This window comes from Hyperolius riggenbachi, chromosome 1 (assembly GCF_040937935.1).
Source record: "Hyperolius riggenbachi isolate aHypRig1 chromosome 1, aHypRig1.pri, whole genome shotgun sequence".
NCBI lineage: Eukaryota > Metazoa > Chordata > Amphibia > Anura > Hyperoliidae > Hyperolius > Hyperolius riggenbachi.
The window spans coordinates 336,390,525-336,407,673 of record NC_090646.1 but is presented as its reverse complement, the minus strand read 5'-3'; the positions used below and the strand labels follow the sequence as shown (position 1 = coordinate 336,407,673).

Genomic DNA, 17,149 nt, shown 5'->3' with positions numbered 1-17,149 from the left:
CATTGGCTTCTGCTGCTATAATGTGTTGCTGCTCACAGTGAAAACTTGCTACAGGTTTGTATTGGGAGCGATAACACATTGGCTTCTGCTGCTATTATGTGTTGCTGCTCACAGTGAAGACTTGCTACAGGTTTGTATTGGGAGCGATAACACATTGGCTTCTGCTGCTATTATGTGTTGCTCCTCACAGTAAAGTCTTGCTACCGGTTTGTATTTGGAGCGATAACACATTGGCTTCTGCAGCTATAATGTGTTGCTGCTCACAGTGAAGACTTGCTACAGGTTTGTATTGGGAGCGATAACACATTGGCTTCTGCTGCTATTATGTGTTGCTGCTCACAGTGAAGACTTGCTACAGGTTTGTATTGGGAGCGATAACACATTGGCTTCTGCTGCTATTATGTGTTGCTGCTCACAGTGAAGACTTGCTACAGGTTTGTATTGGGAGCGATAACACATTGGCTTTTGCTGCTTGGCCAGCAGGTGGATTTTCTCCTCCCATTTTAACACTGAACGTCTCAATGTAAAAGTATCATTACAATATAATTGCATCACTTTGCTATGCGATTATATTGTCCGATGCAATGTAACGTGTCAGTGTGAAAGTAGCCAAAAATCTAAAGTCAAACAAAGTAAGCAGCCAAGCATGCACCACATTTACTCAAATTGCAGTGTCTAAAATGGCAACAAAATGAGATCCATAACTATAACTCTCAACTTCAAATACAACCTTTCAGCACAGGACTATTACTGCAATGGGCACAGCTCCAAGCTTTGCTATATGGTAGATTTCTTTCTTTGCCTAAGTTTATGATGATTTGAATAGTTTAACTGTTTTTTGCCTGAAGGCTTTTAATCTTACCTGCCTACACAAACAGATAAAAATTTTAAGAGAACTTTACAACATCACTGCTGTGACTGCGCCAAGAAGAAGTCTTCAGTTGACTTAGCCATTTCAAACACTGTGAAAAGTTATATTGCAACACAGACAACGAAATACCTGTCCAAAGTCACACATTTTATCAAGACATGAAAACAAAGATCTGATTGGTGGTTACTGGGCACAATTGTAAGTGGAATCTGTGGTTAATGTGATTTATCTGTAAAAGCTTTCAATGGTTCAGAGCTACATTCCACTAGTCATCTGTGGTTTCCAAAATGTAGAAGTGCATCATTTCACTTGAGCTTATCTATTAAGAACAAAATAAACGGGCTGTTCACATGGTAACCACAGTTAACAATCACTGAAATGGTAGACTTAGTACTAGAAACAAGTATTTTCTATCTGAGATGGTTTCCCTGGCATATAAGGATGAGTTGGAAAATGTTAAAGCTACTTCCACAAAATGTTTTAATATAGAGACAACTCGGTAATGCAAATGTACTGAATTAATTAATGATTGAATTAATGATTTTGTTCCTATCACAAGGTTTCTCAAGTCCTCAGCTTCCTGTTCTTCCTGTTTGTTTTCACATGCTGCCTTTCCCAAGTGAACTCTGATTATAGATCATGTCTGCAGTCTTGCTTCTTGTGCTGCTATACAAATGATTCTAACTGTAGCCCTAGCAGTAAACAGAGTTCAACTAAATTACAAATAAAAGGAAACACTCCTGCTCTTTCCACATCCAGTCCCAATACAAGAACGCCCAAGCAAGCAATTGCAGTAACTGGTGAAGAAGTAGGGTAGAAAATAGATACAAACAGAAGGAGAGAGCTTTGGGACCATCTATATAACATGTTATTTAAAGGGTATTACTTTATTGTTAGTGTAGTGTTGTATTAGCAGACAGGTTTGTATAACTACATTTTCTATGTGTTTTGAGCCATGGTCCTCTTACATTTTGCTCAGTCATTTATTGGGAATGTCTTTTCCTTGTAAGAACACTAAGGAGGGTACAGTGGTACAAAAGTGACATTCTCATAGCTCTGTCCAGCACTATTAAATACAAAACTAGCAGGATGTGGTGCAGTTACACTATTTCTGCTGAAATCTTGTGTAATGTCTAGTCTATTAGTGCTAGGTCGTTGATGCTGGTATCAATAAGCTATTGATGATTAGGTGTCCTTTTCCACTGAAAATCACAATTTTTCAATTTTATACGTAAACTACGATAATCGGGGAAAGACCGGCACCATCCACTTGTATTATGCTCCTTTATTCAATAATCATATTGCCATAATGGCAATATGACTATTGAATAAAAGAGCATAATACAAGTGGATGGTGCCGGTCTTTGTAGTAAATACGAAGGAGGCACTCAATTGGCTTCAAACTTGCGTTTTATCAAATCCCAGTAATACACGACATGTTTCGGGGCATATCCCCTTCATCAGGTGTACATACATTGAATGGCACACAGTGAATAAATACATACTTCTAACCACCACACCCTAAATTGGACCACCTCCATCTTGTCAGCTGACAAGTCAGCTGATCACTGACATCACACAGTCCAAAGTTTTGTTAACCCCTTAGGGCACTGATGAGAGGCATCACTATATCCGTCTACCTCGGTAAACCTGATTAACAAATCAAATTACTGCATCTTAGGTAAACCTAATACAGACAATACTGCGAAAAACTTCTGTTGCAACAGAAGTTTTTCGCAGTATTGTCTGTATTAGGTTTACCTAAGATGCAGTAATTTGATTTGTTAATCAGGTTTACCGAGGTAGACGGATATAGTAATGCCTCTGATCAGTGCCCTAAGGGGTTAACAAGACTTTGGACTGTGTGATGTCAGTGATCAGCTGACTTGTCAGCTGACAAGATGGAGGTGGTCCAATTTAGGGTGTGGTGGTTAGAAGTATGTATTTATTCACTGTGTGCCATTCAATGTATGTACACCTGATGAAGGGGATATGCCCCGAAACATGTCGTGTATTACTGGGATTTGATAAAACGCAAGTTTGAAGCCAATTGAGTGCCCCCTTTGTATTTACTACATTGAACCGTGTGTGGAGTGGTGACCCACAGAGGGATTGTGCACCGGCAACATAGACCTGACTAGGCCTATTCCACAGGGACTCGCTGCAGTTTGCTTGTGGTGCCGGTCTTTCCCTGATTCAAGGTTACATGGTCTGTTGTGCTGACAGACGGACCTGGGCACACCATACCTTGAAGCTAAGAAGGAGAGCTCCACTGCAGATTTCATACGTAAACTACGTGACATTTTCTGAAAATTTGTTATAAAAACAGAAAAAATTAAAACAAGGAATATCGTAAGAAAAATCACACAGAATCGCATTTCGTGCGTGATTTACTTGTACTCCCATTGACTTTGATGCGTTCAGTGGTAAATAGTCCTTCCTTGATTTGATACAGATTGAGCAGTGTATGTTTATCTCAAAAGAGACTTGTTCCCAGATATACGGAGTGCATGTGAACATTCCTCAACCGTTTCAAAATCATATACAGTATCATAATGTGAAGGTAGGAAACAGCAGATCTTTTGTACTTCGCTACCGGATAATTTAAGGGCTCGCTTCCACTAGGGGTGATCCTACGCACAAATCTGGAAGGGGAATCACAGCCTATAGAAATCAATAGGCAGCATTTTGGGGGAAAAACGAGCACTTTCACAGCTTTTCAGAGAACGCATCCAAATCCCACAAGCATGGGGCAGTTAGAGGGATTCCGATGCGTAATCACAGAGCACAAGTGATGGCGTCGGAGACGGATGCTCGACATGTAGAAACATGGCCTAAGTGGCCGAACGCTTGCCTCCAAAGCATGAAAACACATACTGTATCTTCTACATTTATTCATTTAGGAGTGTTTAATGAAAACAAAACAAAGACATTCAGGAGGAGAAACACCATTGTACCTAGAACCAGCTCTGAGAACAAGGTAATGTGGTTTCCATACTCAGGGTATCTGAAGGCAAAAATAAAAATCAGTTTATACATATCTACGTAGATGGAAGGCTCTGGCTATCATAGAAACTTTCCGGTCCCCACTCCGCCCCATCATTCCCATGCCACATCCATACTGACTTACATGTGCACAGTACGGATGCGCTCAGATGTACTCAGGGACATGAGCAATGCTGAATGACCTAGAAGAACAGGTAGCTTCCACCGGAGCTGGCCTGGGAACAATGGATGGATCGGGGACCGGGAAGGCTCTATGGCAGGGATCTCAAACTCGTGGCCCGCGGGCCATTTGCGGCCCTCGATACAGTATTTTGTGGCCCTCGTCGGCAAAAGCTTCCTTATAGTTTGCTTCAGTGCTCCCAAGTAATCCGCCGCTAAACGAGGGCTGCAGAGCCCCCAAATCGCCCGGGGGCAATCCGCCGGCATTTCCAGGAAGGGGCAGAGCTTTCAGCTTCAGCTCTGCCTCTCCTGACATCAATCGCCGCACGGATCGCCGCCTCTCCCCGCCCCTATCTGTGAAGGAAGAGTGATAGGGGCGGGCAGAGGCGGCGATGCGCCACGATTGTGAAATTCCTTATGCGGCCCAGCCTCATCCTGACTTTGCCTCCTGCGGCCCCCCAGGTAAATTGAGTTTGAGACCCCTGCTCTATGGTATCCAGAGAATTCCCTCTACATAGGTATGTATAAATACTGATTGTTAATTCTTCCTTCATATTTGCTTAACAATCACACTAGGAATGGTCAATGAGATGCAAATAATTATGAGTTGATGCAGAATTATGCAAATTTGAATGCAGATCTATAAAGCTTGAAAATGGACCAACTGAATGAAGCGAAGGTAGGACCATTTTCAAGCTGCATCATTGAAAACCTGCTTAATACTGCATCAACTCTGAATGACTTGCATCTCATTGACCATTCATAAATGACACATTGATGTGACAGGAGGAAAGCAGCTAAACTAAGCTACAATGGCTTGCATTGCAAACCATTTCATTATGTGTGAAAGAGTGAAAGGGTTACTGTGAGCAGCTTCTGTGTTCCAAGTCTATGAAAATTTGCACACACACACACACACACACACACAAAAAAAAATTACACAAAGTCATTTTAATATAAAATGACGAAAGTCTAATATCTACCAACTGCACAACACACTAATGCATAAAACAGTAGTGGGACAGGTTAAACCAAGTATTTTTCCTCACATTTAACACTGATAAAACACATTCACGTTTTGCCACTTCTGTTGTCTAGGCAGACATTAGCAATGCTGATTTGATGTTCAGATAACTCCCTTCACAGCAATGTCTTTTCCACCAAAGGAAGAAAGCTGGAATTCTGCAAGAGAGCATAAAACACGCATAAGTACAGAACTAATAGAAGAACAAAATGTCCACATCAATGATGGCATGCCAGATCTTTAAATGACGCTGACAAATGAGCGCATTGTTTCCATCCATCCCTCGCCCACTAGAAGCTGCTACATTGTGTGCTTTGTGGTTGTCCCTCTTCTCTCTGCACTGAACAGTATAAGGCTCAAGTCCCAAACGGTTACCCTAAAGATCAGCTCCTGAACACTACAGGTGACTGTTATTATGCGCGTATGCAGAGTTATACCCTTTTCTGCATCATCCAATAATTCCCAACTTTCATGTACAGACGCACTATTCAGTGGCTTTAAGGTGGCCATACATCAAGCGACTTGGCGGGTGACTGACTATCCAATTCGATAATTATTATCCACAAGGTTGCTGGCGTACCGTGGGTGCGTATGTGACACGTCACACACACACGCCCACTTATACACCAGCAAGCACGTGGGGCGCGTGTGAAGATGGATCCACCAGCGGACATGGACAGGCAAAGTATACAGCACCAGGTGGGAATATTTTATATTATGGGGGACAGCGTGGGGGGTGGTGAGGGGTCTTCACAAGGCTGATTTCCAAGAGATTTCACGCTGAAATCGATCAGGAATTAGCCTATGGTGTATGGGCAGGCAAAAATGAGAGATCCAGACTGCCGCCCATATTATTAGTCAGTATACTGCAAAAAATGACTATGGCTGCCAGTAACTAGTTTTTAAATTGGTCATCAGATAATTACACAGTATACATCTTCAAGCTATGCATGATTGTACTGTTCCTATTAGACTTCCAGTCAAAAGCTTTGTTCGCAATCTACTCAAGGTAGATATTCTAATTATGGTTAAATACCGTTTGTCTACATTTTTATCTGCTTTGGAAGAAAATAATAATAATATGTTATAGAGTTTAAAGATTGTAACAGAAATTATGTTTTTTGAATGCTGCAGGCAGTCTCTGCATATAATACAGCTTAGTTCACTAGTGAGTTCCTCTTCTTTAAAGTGTACCTGTTATAAAAAAGTGCCCTTACCTAAGTAGAGTCTCTGGACAATCCAGAGGCTTCTGCCATCCCCCCTCCTCCTTGCCATTCCAGTGATGGGAGCCCTGAAGCCCATCAACAAGGGCTTGCACCTGCACACTAGCATGGAGCTGAACAAGCTCAGATTTTTTCTGCAGAGCCCAAGCTGCGACTCCGTGCTACTGCACAGGCGTGAGCAGTCCTGCACCTTCACAAGGCGACCGTGCTCATTCGCATATTGGAGTGTGGCTGCAAACTTCAGTGGTCCCTGCGCTGGAACTACGGGGTGGAGGGGGATGCCTCTGGAGGTTCCACCGAGGTAAATATCTGACTTTTTTTTTCAATCTCACAGGTTTTGCCTTATATGCAATGTTCTAACTCTAGACTTGCAGTCTACCTTGGTAACCACTCTGTAGCATCCATTACAGGTACCTCTGCAGCACAGTAAATATGTCTGTAAACTACACACTATTTGATATTACATCAACGGCATAATTCAATAGTAATGAAACTGTCCCTGGTTCTCCATCAGGGCAGTAATTAAGGGAACGCTGCTGAGCAAACCTGCTAATGGATTATTCAGCGTTTTGTCACAGAGAGTGGAAACACCTTGTATGCGTTGCCATGGTGGATAAAGACGTTTCTATGAAAATATGTTAGAGGTATGTGACTTCATTTTTGACAGCATTAAATGAAAGTTATGAAATATTACAGTATGCACACTGTATGAATTTCATTTAAAAAGGCAATGCTCTCCAATATTTGGAACAATGTTCTTGCATATGCCAAGATAACAGGTGCTTTCACTTCTTGTGACTCACATTGAAGAATACCGCTGTTCAACTCTTGGTTCTGGGAAGTGGATGTATGCCATCCACAAACACCAGCACAGCATTCCTGTCTACCTTCCTGAGAGAGAAACAAGGACTTTTTCAATCAACCCTCTTACAACTACTTTACTTCCATTTTAGCTGGTGCTTTTTTTCTGCTTTACAGAAGCTGTGGTAGCCACAAGCAGAAAACAAGGCACAACCTGGACCCCAACCACCTTAGCAGAAGCCATCATGATCATCTGTTTATATGTTCTTTTTACACATATTTGACCTCGTATTTACATTTTCAGAAAGCAATTAACTGTCATGAGTGACTTAAAGTGGACCCAAGCCGAAGCACGGGTTCAAAATCAGATACTTACCCTGAAGAGAGGGAAGCCTCAGGATCCTATTGACGCTTCCCTCAGTGGTTTGAAGCCCCCATTGCTGAGTGTGGTGCCCCAATTCACATTGGGGCTGCACAGCTCCTGGATCATGGCCGCGCAGTAGTCACATGAGCAGGGCTGTGGAGTCGGAGTTGGAGCAATTTTGGTACCTGGAGTCCGAGTTGGAGCCAGTGGTTTAACCTCCCTGGCAGTACGCAGTCCTAGAGGCTGCGTCCGTGTGAGGATTTTTTAAAATGAAAGTTTCCCTATATACCTATGCTAGCACTTCGCTAGCTAATTATGTTCCCCAAGCCCCCCGGCAACCAACTAAACCCCCCAATCGCCGCCGGTAATATTTACCCGTCCGCAATCCCGCGAGAGCCGCAGCTTCCCGATCCAGCTTCACTGTCGCTATGGCGACGATCGGACATGACGTCATCGACGTCATGCGCAGTTCCGATCCTCCCCACAGCGAAGCCTGAAGCTGATTGGGAGGCTGCGCCATCGCGGGATCCCTGGGGGGTACGTATACCAGCAGTGATCGGGGGTAATCGGAGGGGATCGGAGGGACTTGGGAGACATAAGCAGCTAGCGAAATGCTAGCTGAAGAATATGGCGCAAGTTTAATTTTAAAAAATCCTCCCGGGTCCATGCGATCCCCTGCGGCGGCTTGCCCGACACTGTCGGGCATACCGCCAGGCAGGTTAATAAACTGAGGAGTCGGGAGTCAAGATGATTTTGTACCTAATCCACAACCCTGGTAAGAATTACACTAAGGAGTTGGAGTCGAGGAGTCAGAGCCATTTTGGGTACCTGGAGTCGGAGGTTTCATAAACTGAGGAGTCGGAGTTTGGATGATTTTTGTACCGACTCCACAGCCCAGCCCGTGGCTCCGGCTTACTGCGCATGCATGGGCTTGCTCAGTTACTGTGTGGCGCTGATCCAGGAAGAGGAGCTATAATAATAATCTATTATTAGCAAGATAATCTATATGATTATCGACAATGCCTAATCTTTGGGGGGGCACACTCAGCAACAGGGGACAACAGAGTAGCGAGGGAAGCCTCAATAGGATCCTGAGGCTTCCCTCTCTTAAAGGGGAACTGAAGAGAGAGGTATATGGAGGCTGCCATGTTTATTTCCTTTTAAGCAATACCAGTTGCCTGGCAGCCCTGCTGATCTTCTGCCTCTAATACTATTAGCCATAGCCCCTGAACAAGCATGCAGCCGATCAGGTGTTTCAGACTTTAAAGTCAGATCTGACAAGACTAGCTGCATGCTTGTTTCTGGTGTTATTCCGATACTACTGCAGAGAAATAGACCAGCAAGGCTGCCAGGCAACTGGTATTGATTAAAAGGAAATAAATATGGCAGCCTTCGTATACCCCTTACTTCAGTTCCCATTTAAGGTAAGTATCTGGTTTTGTACCTGAGCTTCAGCACATTCTAAGAAAATCATACTATTTTCATCTTATTATTATAACAAAAATGTACTTTTCTTACATATGTAACTAGCTCTCTCTCTATTATTTACTGTACAGTGCTTTGAAACCTTATAGTACATTTTCCATACTAGAAAAGCCTTGCTGCTCTTATTCTGGGTCAAAGAGCAGAGAGGAGGTTAACAGAAAAAGGAAATATGTGCCCAAGGCCAAATTTTTACAGAAGGTCTCAAATTACTCAGCACAACCCAACACATCTAAAGTTCTCAAATTGTTTGGCTGCATTTTCTACTGCAGATTTGTTGTCAGACAAGCTGAACATGAAAATATATAAGTTCTCTCTCACACAATGATTTGCTTAGTAGGAAACGTGGATTTGTCTTTGAACTTTGATGCTTAAACATTCCCCAGCCTGGAGGCATTTCACATGTTGTTGCAGGATCTCAAGCCTTGCACATCCCCTTAGCAAAGATCATCCAACATTTCCCAGTCAATTAACATACTTGATTTTAAGGGAGGCAGCCAAACACAATAAAAAAGAGGAATCTTTTAACTGAGAGGTATTTTATACTAAACAATGTACTATACTCAAAAGTTGATGAACTCAACAGTATTAAAGAGGAACTATGAGCAACAGACCCACGCACAGTCTACCCCATCCCTGTAACATTCTATTTTATAAGAGGCCACAAGTGTCTGTAACATTCTCTAGAAGCAGCGGTCATGTGAAAATGAGCCAAACTGCTATTTACAGAAACCCTTCCAGGGGAAATTGACTTCAGGAAGGTCCTGTTTGAATTTAAGAGATGTAGAGGTCATGTAAGAAGAAAACCAAATAGTTGCCATGGATAAAGAATCATACTATTAGGACTGGGACCCCTTAAGGCAAGTCTGTAATGTGTTGTTTGTTACTGTGCCATGTTTTATATGGAAAAAGATGTAGCCATTCTTGCTGGAGAGGATATGAGTTTAGATCAGGCATGGGCAAACTTGGCCCTCCAGCTGTTAAGGAACTACAAGTCCCACAATGCATTGCAGGAGTCTGACAGCCACAGTCATGACTCATAAAGGCAAATGCATTGTGGGACTTGTAGTTCCGTAACAGCTGGAGGGCCGAGTTTGCCCATGCCTGGTTTAGATGCACCACTTAGCACTGCAAATCTACTGATCCAGCCACTATGCAGTAGCTCTGTTCTCTATGCTGCTAAGACAGCAACATTTTCCTTTTCTCCCTTTCCCTAGAAATCAACCAATGCCAATTTGTTTTCATGCAAAAGCAGAAGATTACAGACAGATTTAATCAAAATCATAACATTTTCCTGCCTTCTCTGGGGACATTCACTTTGTGCATATGGATAACTTTGTTACAATTGTATAAATCAATAATAATACTATAGTACAAGTAGGACATAAAGTTAGAAATAATGAATTACCTTCTAGCTCAGGCAGAGAGGTATTTCCATGTACTGACAAATGCTGTTGGGATCAGAGAGTAAGGTACTGTGGTCACGCTGCTCCACGTATCACTTGAAGGGTCATAGCAGTCCAATGTCTTCCCTCTCTGGGATCCACAGTATCCACCCACAACATATAGTCTATTACCAGAGGCAACTGCACGGCAGCTAATTCTCTTTGAAGAAACATCTCCAAATTTGCACCACTGATAAGTCTCACTATTGAAACGGTAGGCTGAACTAGCAGAGAACTCAGTGTCCCCTCCTACCACAATGACATGATTTCCTAATACAGCAGCCCCTGTGTAACGCCAGGGCTGTGGGCAGGTGGCAGGTACTGTCCATCTGTTTTGGACTGGGTCAAAACATTGAACTTTTGGGAGTTTTTCCCGGTTGACACTGGTACCTCCAAAAACAAAAAGTTTCATTTTTGCTCCAACAACTGCAGCGTTGCTGACTCCTTCTCGTAGGGGAGCTACCAGACTCCATTTATCAACCTGGGGATCATAATGTTCCACTTGCTTCAGGGAAACAGAAGGAGATGCTGGAAAAGCTCCTGTAATTGCAGTATGCCCTCCAACCACATACAAACAGTTTTCTAGCTCTGCTGAGCCATGGCCAAACCTAGCAACAAGCATGGGTCCCGCTTTTGACCATTCATCATGTAGTGTATCATAAACCCAGACATCTTTAGAAGCACCATTTTCTGCCCCTTTGCCTCCTGTTACATAAACTTTGCATCCAATTGCACAGGCACTGCATTCTTTGCGTGGACTGGGAATGTCAGTTTTAGGTATTATCTCTGTGGTCTTTTGGTCCATCACATAGATCTTGTCACACATGAAGGTCTGTCCACCTAAGAGCAGAAGAGCTTGGCTGACTTTTCTTGGACGAGCACAAAATCCAGTTACTAAACCATCATTCTGCAGAATCTTGTTCCTACATTGGGTTGCTTCTTCAACAATTGCCTTTGCCACCTTATTCTGAACTACTAAATTGTCTGTAGCCAAATTTCGTAAATATTGCTCTGGCAAGAGTGCTAACCTAACACAACGCAGTAGATCAGGTAGGTCATCCAAACGAAGGCAAAGATCATACTTTATCCAACCCATTACAGCTTCATAGACTAAACTTTCATCCTCCACCTCCAACTCTTCACTAAGGACGAGTTCCATTAGCTTCAGCTTTGGTAACCTTAGGAAGTCTTCTGTTTTTGACACCTCCACAAAATTTGAAAGACACATTCTCCAGGACAATTCGAACAACCTCTCACAGCAGTGAGCATCAGATATCAACATCATGTTCAAACAGTTGGCTGCATGTAGATTCTTCTCTAGGAAATCTGCAGCGGCATCTCTAATGTCATGAAACTGTAGCATGTCCCCAGCTTCCAGCAAGGATTCTGCATTCTCCTCATTGATTATAATCCTTGCAGAATAGGCATAATCCAGGAGGAGCTCCAGTACTTCAGGATGCAGAGCATCGTGGAAGTTAACTTCTCTATCTTGACTTTCTTTGAGGCCACCACTGAACATTGCCTCAAAGTAGCGGCTGCTAGATGCCAGTACAGCCCTATGACAAGGGAAAGCACGGTTCCCTGCCAGCAAAACCACATCTGTGAAAAGGCAACGCTTGCGTAGAAGGTTCAGTTGTGTGAGAAGGCTATCAGCATGGCCAGGCTTGTGAAACAGATGGATATTCATGGAACCTGTGCTGGAACGGGACTTTCGGTTCTCGTGATTGCTCACCGACATTTTTACTGTTTTATTTAATAGTCTTTCTGGAAACAATCCTGCAAAAACAAACACATTTAGATTATCTGAGGACTTTATAAAAGTAGCTTTAAGCATAACACAGACAATAAAAGCAACTGCTCCAACATTCATTTACCCAATATTTAAGTTGTCTTATACTTTATGTTCATTTTCTGGTATATACAGAAAGTAAAATGATCATCAACTTCTGAGAGCTGGAAGTACTGAATTTATTAAGTAGTCATTATGCTTTGTGTTTATAATATGTGGTTACTTAGTAAGATATTCTGCATTGTTATTGAAGACATAGATTTGGGATGTAAAACAATAATGTTCTTATATTTGCTGTCTTGTTAATACTTTCCAAATGAATCAGTAAATGCTGTGCCAGTTGTCATGAGTTTGTATGTACTTTGTATCATTCAGCACAACCAGGAAATGGAAGTGAGTGAACACACAGAGGAGCAAACAGTCACTCAGCAATTCCCATTAACTCTCCAGCTGCCAGTGAAGGACAGACTGAATAGTACCAGTTCTTTCATTTAACGAGGACATACTATGTGCGGTTTGCTTCCAGTTTCTGTGAACTGGAAATCAATAGTGTAATAAAATATGGTAAAAGTGCTGCATCAAAGCCATAATAGGCTCTTGAAGGCACAACGAAGAAAAAAAAATAAAAAACAAAATGTGGGTAGGGAAGTGCATAACAAGGAATTTCACAGATAGAAACGCCTGGGAGACTACAGTGAATTTCATCTGCAATGTGCATAATGTCCTGACACTTAAAGCTCGGGTTAGCTCTATAGCAGACAACCATAAGCCAAAGACAAATGTGCAATAAATACGTAGCCTGGATCCACTGTTGCAGCTCTACAGCGGAAAGATATCCTGCATGGGGATTCTAGCAGGCACTGTTACATCCAAGCCATGTACTATGTCTATGGACAGCATATTGACATTCATTTACTGACAGTGTTTATGTAAAATGAATGCTTCTGAACTACAGTTTTTCTAAATTAAAGGACCACTCCAGTGGAAAAAGTAAGCAGTTAAAATCTGACAGAACCAACAGGTTTTGTACTAGTCTATCTCCTCATGGGGGCTTCTCAGGGTTTTCTTTGTTTTCAAAAGCATTTCCTGAACAGCTGTTTAACTGCCAAAACAGTAAGATACCAGCCAGCCTCCCTACTCATTAGCACACTATTCTGTCAGTTAGACTTAAGGTGGCCACTAACGGTCCAATTTCTAGCGAAAAATCGTTCGAGCGATCAGAAATTTTGATCGGAAGTGAAATATTGTAATACATCTTTCACTACACCATCAACGAACTAATCTTTGCTTCCTATCTATCACAACCAACAAGAAAATCCAAATTTTGGTTCGACGAAAATTCATTTGGACGACATTTTTTTCACTCGTTCATAATCGATTGTGTCCACCAATGGAGATTATTTACAAGCAATCCGATCAGAATTTCTGATCGCTCGAACGATTTTTCGCTACAAATTGGACCGTTAGTGGCCACCTTTAGCAACTGCAGTTGAGGAAATGCTTTTGAAAACAAAGAAACCCCTGAGAATCACCCACGAGGAGATGGACTAGTCCAAAACCTGTCCGTTCTGTCAAATTTTAACTGCTTATTTTTTTCGCTGAAGTGGCCCTTTAAAAATGGCAACATCCAAACACCTATGTTAAATAAATGTTTCTAAGTGTCTTAAGAGAATGCTGCTTTGAGCAGCTAACGTGACATGGAATTCACATTTTAAATCCATAAATCACTTTCTTTTAAAAGGGGTTCTTTAAGGCTTAAAGAAACAAAAGTTTCACTTACTTTGGGCTTCTACCAGCCCCCTGCAGATGTCCTGTCCCACGCCGGTCCTAAAGGATACTCCGGTCCCCACCGCGGCTCACTTTCCGTGTCACCAACTATAGCCACTGCGCCGGTGCAGCCGTGTCCGCATGCGGCCAGGCTACCGCTCATGACACCCGAACGTCCTGCGCAAGCGCAGTATGAGAAAACTTTGTACTGCGCCTGCGCAGGACGCTACCGACGACGTGAGCAGAAGCGAGGCTGTGCGCGGCCAAGCAGGCGCAGTGGCGGTCAACTTGTAAGTCAGCCAAATGGAAAGTGAGCCGTGGCGAGGGACCGGATTCTTGAGGACAGGATGTCTGCAGGGGTCCAGTAGAAGCCCCAGATAAGTGAAACTTAAAAAAAAACAAAAACCTTAAATAACCACTTTAAAGTGACACTGAAGCGGAAAAAAGTATGATATAATGAATTGTATGTGTAGTACAGGTAATTAATAGAACATTAGTAGCAAAGAAGATAGTCTCATATTTTATTTCAGTTATATATGTTTTTTTTCATAACATTGCATCATTCTATCATATTTGCAGTTTACAAAAAACCACACTCTGTATTTTAAATTATGAAACAGAGCAGAGCTAATGACCCTTTAAACTCCCCTGCAGTAAAACCTTATCTGAAGCTGCTTCTTACTGTTTCTTTGATGAAGAGGCGCTTTAGAGAATAGGACTGTCTCTTACCCAAGTTGGGTCGGAGAGCTCAGAGAAGCTTTTTTTTGTATAGAAAACAAGTGAAGTTTCTTAACTCTTCCTGTACTGGAAACAATATGAGACTCTATTCTTTGCTACGAATGTTCTATTTCTTAGCTGTACTACACAATTCATTATATCATAAGTTTATTTTCATTTCAGATTCCCTTTAACATTTTGAACATGTATGATACATACATACTGCGTTGTTTAGAATTAGCTTCTGTTTTTTACGCTGTTCATACTTATACAATATGCCATAGGAAAAAAGCACACAATATAGTGGTTGTGAAAAGTAAGATGCAAAAACAGTTTTGTATATTAAAAATGTAATATTTCTGTAAATGGTGGCTATCTGTGCTGCCAAAGATGCAGGATTCAGCAGAACTCAAGTTAGTGGAACGCCAATGCAGATTATTTTACATCCACACAATAAAACTGCTGGGCTGTGCGACATTAACAGATGATATCTCCTAGTCCAGTATAATAGTACAGAAATCACACAGCCACTTCAAACTGAAGCTGAGGCAAAGACCTCACGGGGATTAAAGTACAGCCTTAGTTCTTTATAGAGGACAGAATCTGTACAGTTCATTAAAATGAATGGGGCGGCTTGGCTTTGAACTGCTTTAGCAGTAGTCAGGACAAAGGTCTGAACTTCATTAATTATTAAACTATGTGAAGTTAATAAACAGTCCCTAGACACTCACAATGGGCGCTGCTCAGTATCCAAACACACAGAACAGTCATTGTCATTTCCTGCTATACCCAGGCAGCACATTTAATCACAATGCAACCCACAGTTAACCCTGTCAGCCCTAAGTGCAGTCAGCTACACACAGAAGCTGGGACAGTGGGGGAATCGATAATTACAGGCTACTTATGCAAAAGCAGCCAGGCAAGTTCAGACTAATAACCCAACTTCTATTAACATGTAGGAAACGGATGTGGATATAAACGCTCAAGAGCTGAATGCCTTTCTTTTGGTTTGGCACCTAGACAACACAATTTTAAAGTTGCACAGAACATTTTAAACTTTAGACAAAGAGCAACGGATGATCCCATCTCACACAACCACTTTAGTTTTATAATCCCTGACCCTCACTCAGTAAACCCAACACATCTGGTTTAACTAACATTTTTTTTTTAGTAGCGGAAATCACTAGCTTGCCATTGTGAAACATGCAGCTTCAAAGTCAGAAGAAACTAGATGTTAGCATTAGCGTTACAGAAAAGACATACTACTTACAATGTCCTTGTCAGGTGAGAAAAGGGTCAGATCTCTAAGGCCATCTTCTTCCAAGTTCCAGCACAGTGAGCCAGGGGCAGGAGGGTCCCAGGAAGCTGAAAGAGCAAGTCATCATTCTTGTCACTAGCTTGCTAAAAGCTACAATGCAGGTGGCCGACAGACACAACAGCTATCACTAGCCTGGGAATGGGGGTTCTGCAGCTCTTTGTGTCAGATCGGCCTCAGCATTCCACACACTTTGGTAATTATATTGTATGAACTCTAAATGCTCGACACAGGAAATTCACTGGAATGCATGGAGCGCTGGAGTGTGTGTATCATTAATCCCTCCAGCTTTGCACGTCTGTCTCTCACAGTTGAAGTAATAATGACATTAAAAAATCCCCAACGTAAGCCACTTCATAAAGTACAGAACAAAACAGGGACTTCCTGTCTGTATGAAAATCCACCCAGGCTTAGCTGTCATATGCGAATTATGTATTATCAGCATAGGAGAGAGAAGCTGAGAATGCGGGTGCATCGTGTGCTGGCATGTACGAGCATGTCTCTTCACAATGTACATTCAAAGTGGCAAACACGATTCAGATCAACTAAAGCCATATTGATACGCGCAGTACTTACAGTATAATGTGATTTTAATGCTACGCTCACGCTGTAACAGTATAGTATGGTATGTGCACATTCTATTTACCTGAATACACAACTCCGTCCCCTCTCTTCCTCCGACTGAGCACACTTTGGACAAAGCCTACTTACTATTCATAAGATACGATCACGCCCACAGAAAACCAGCCAATACAAGAGGCGACAGTTTTACCATTCACAGGGCTGTCCCTTCCACCGGGTCCTACTGCCGCCAGTACTGAAACATTACTGTATGATCACTACACTTTTTGAGCAGGGTTGATTAATCTCCACTTTATACAAAAGAGATCAAAGGATTTCATTAGGGGAAAAAAATAACAGTATAATGCACTTAAAAACATCACACAAAAGTCGGTAATAAAGAGACAAGTAAATTCTAATTCCACATGTATACCTATGTAACCACTCCTTTAAAATAATGCAGCAATCATAAGGAAACAGAGTGAATAATGCCCCTATAACTTCCAGGAAATGTCAACAATTCATATTAACTTACCTGGGGCTTCCTCCAGCCCCTTGAAGCGGCCTATGTGTCCCTTGCTGCAGCTCCACTCCAAGCCAGTCTCCTGGGATCCCCTCTGTAGCA

The 17,149-nt window shown here is 42.2% G+C and overlaps 1 protein-coding gene across 1 annotated transcript; it reads right to left on the bottom strand.

Moving 5' to 3' along the window:
- Positions 1-2,910: 2,910 nt before the first annotated feature.
- Positions 2,911-16,678, bottom strand: LOC137511046 (ectoderm-neural cortex protein 1-like). Its single transcript, XM_068233949.1, has 4 exons — positions 16,610-16,678; positions 15,919-16,013; positions 10,339-12,151; positions 2,911-5,218 (listed from the first exon to the last, which is right to left on the bottom strand). The coding sequence occupies exon 3, from the start codon at positions 12,111-12,113 to the stop codon at positions 10,347-10,349; it is 1,767 nt and encodes a 588-aa protein (XP_068090050.1). The 5' UTR covers positions 12,114-12,151; positions 15,919-16,013; positions 16,610-16,678; the 3' UTR covers positions 2,911-5,218; positions 10,339-10,346.
- Between the last annotated feature and the right edge of the window lie 471 nt (positions 16,679-17,149).

What these genes read in the sequence shown, in the direction of transcription:
- LOC137511046 (XM_068233949.1), bottom strand. Translation starts at nt 12,113, where the DNA reads ATGTCGGTGAGCAATCACGAGAACCGAAAGTCCCGTTCCAGCACAGGT.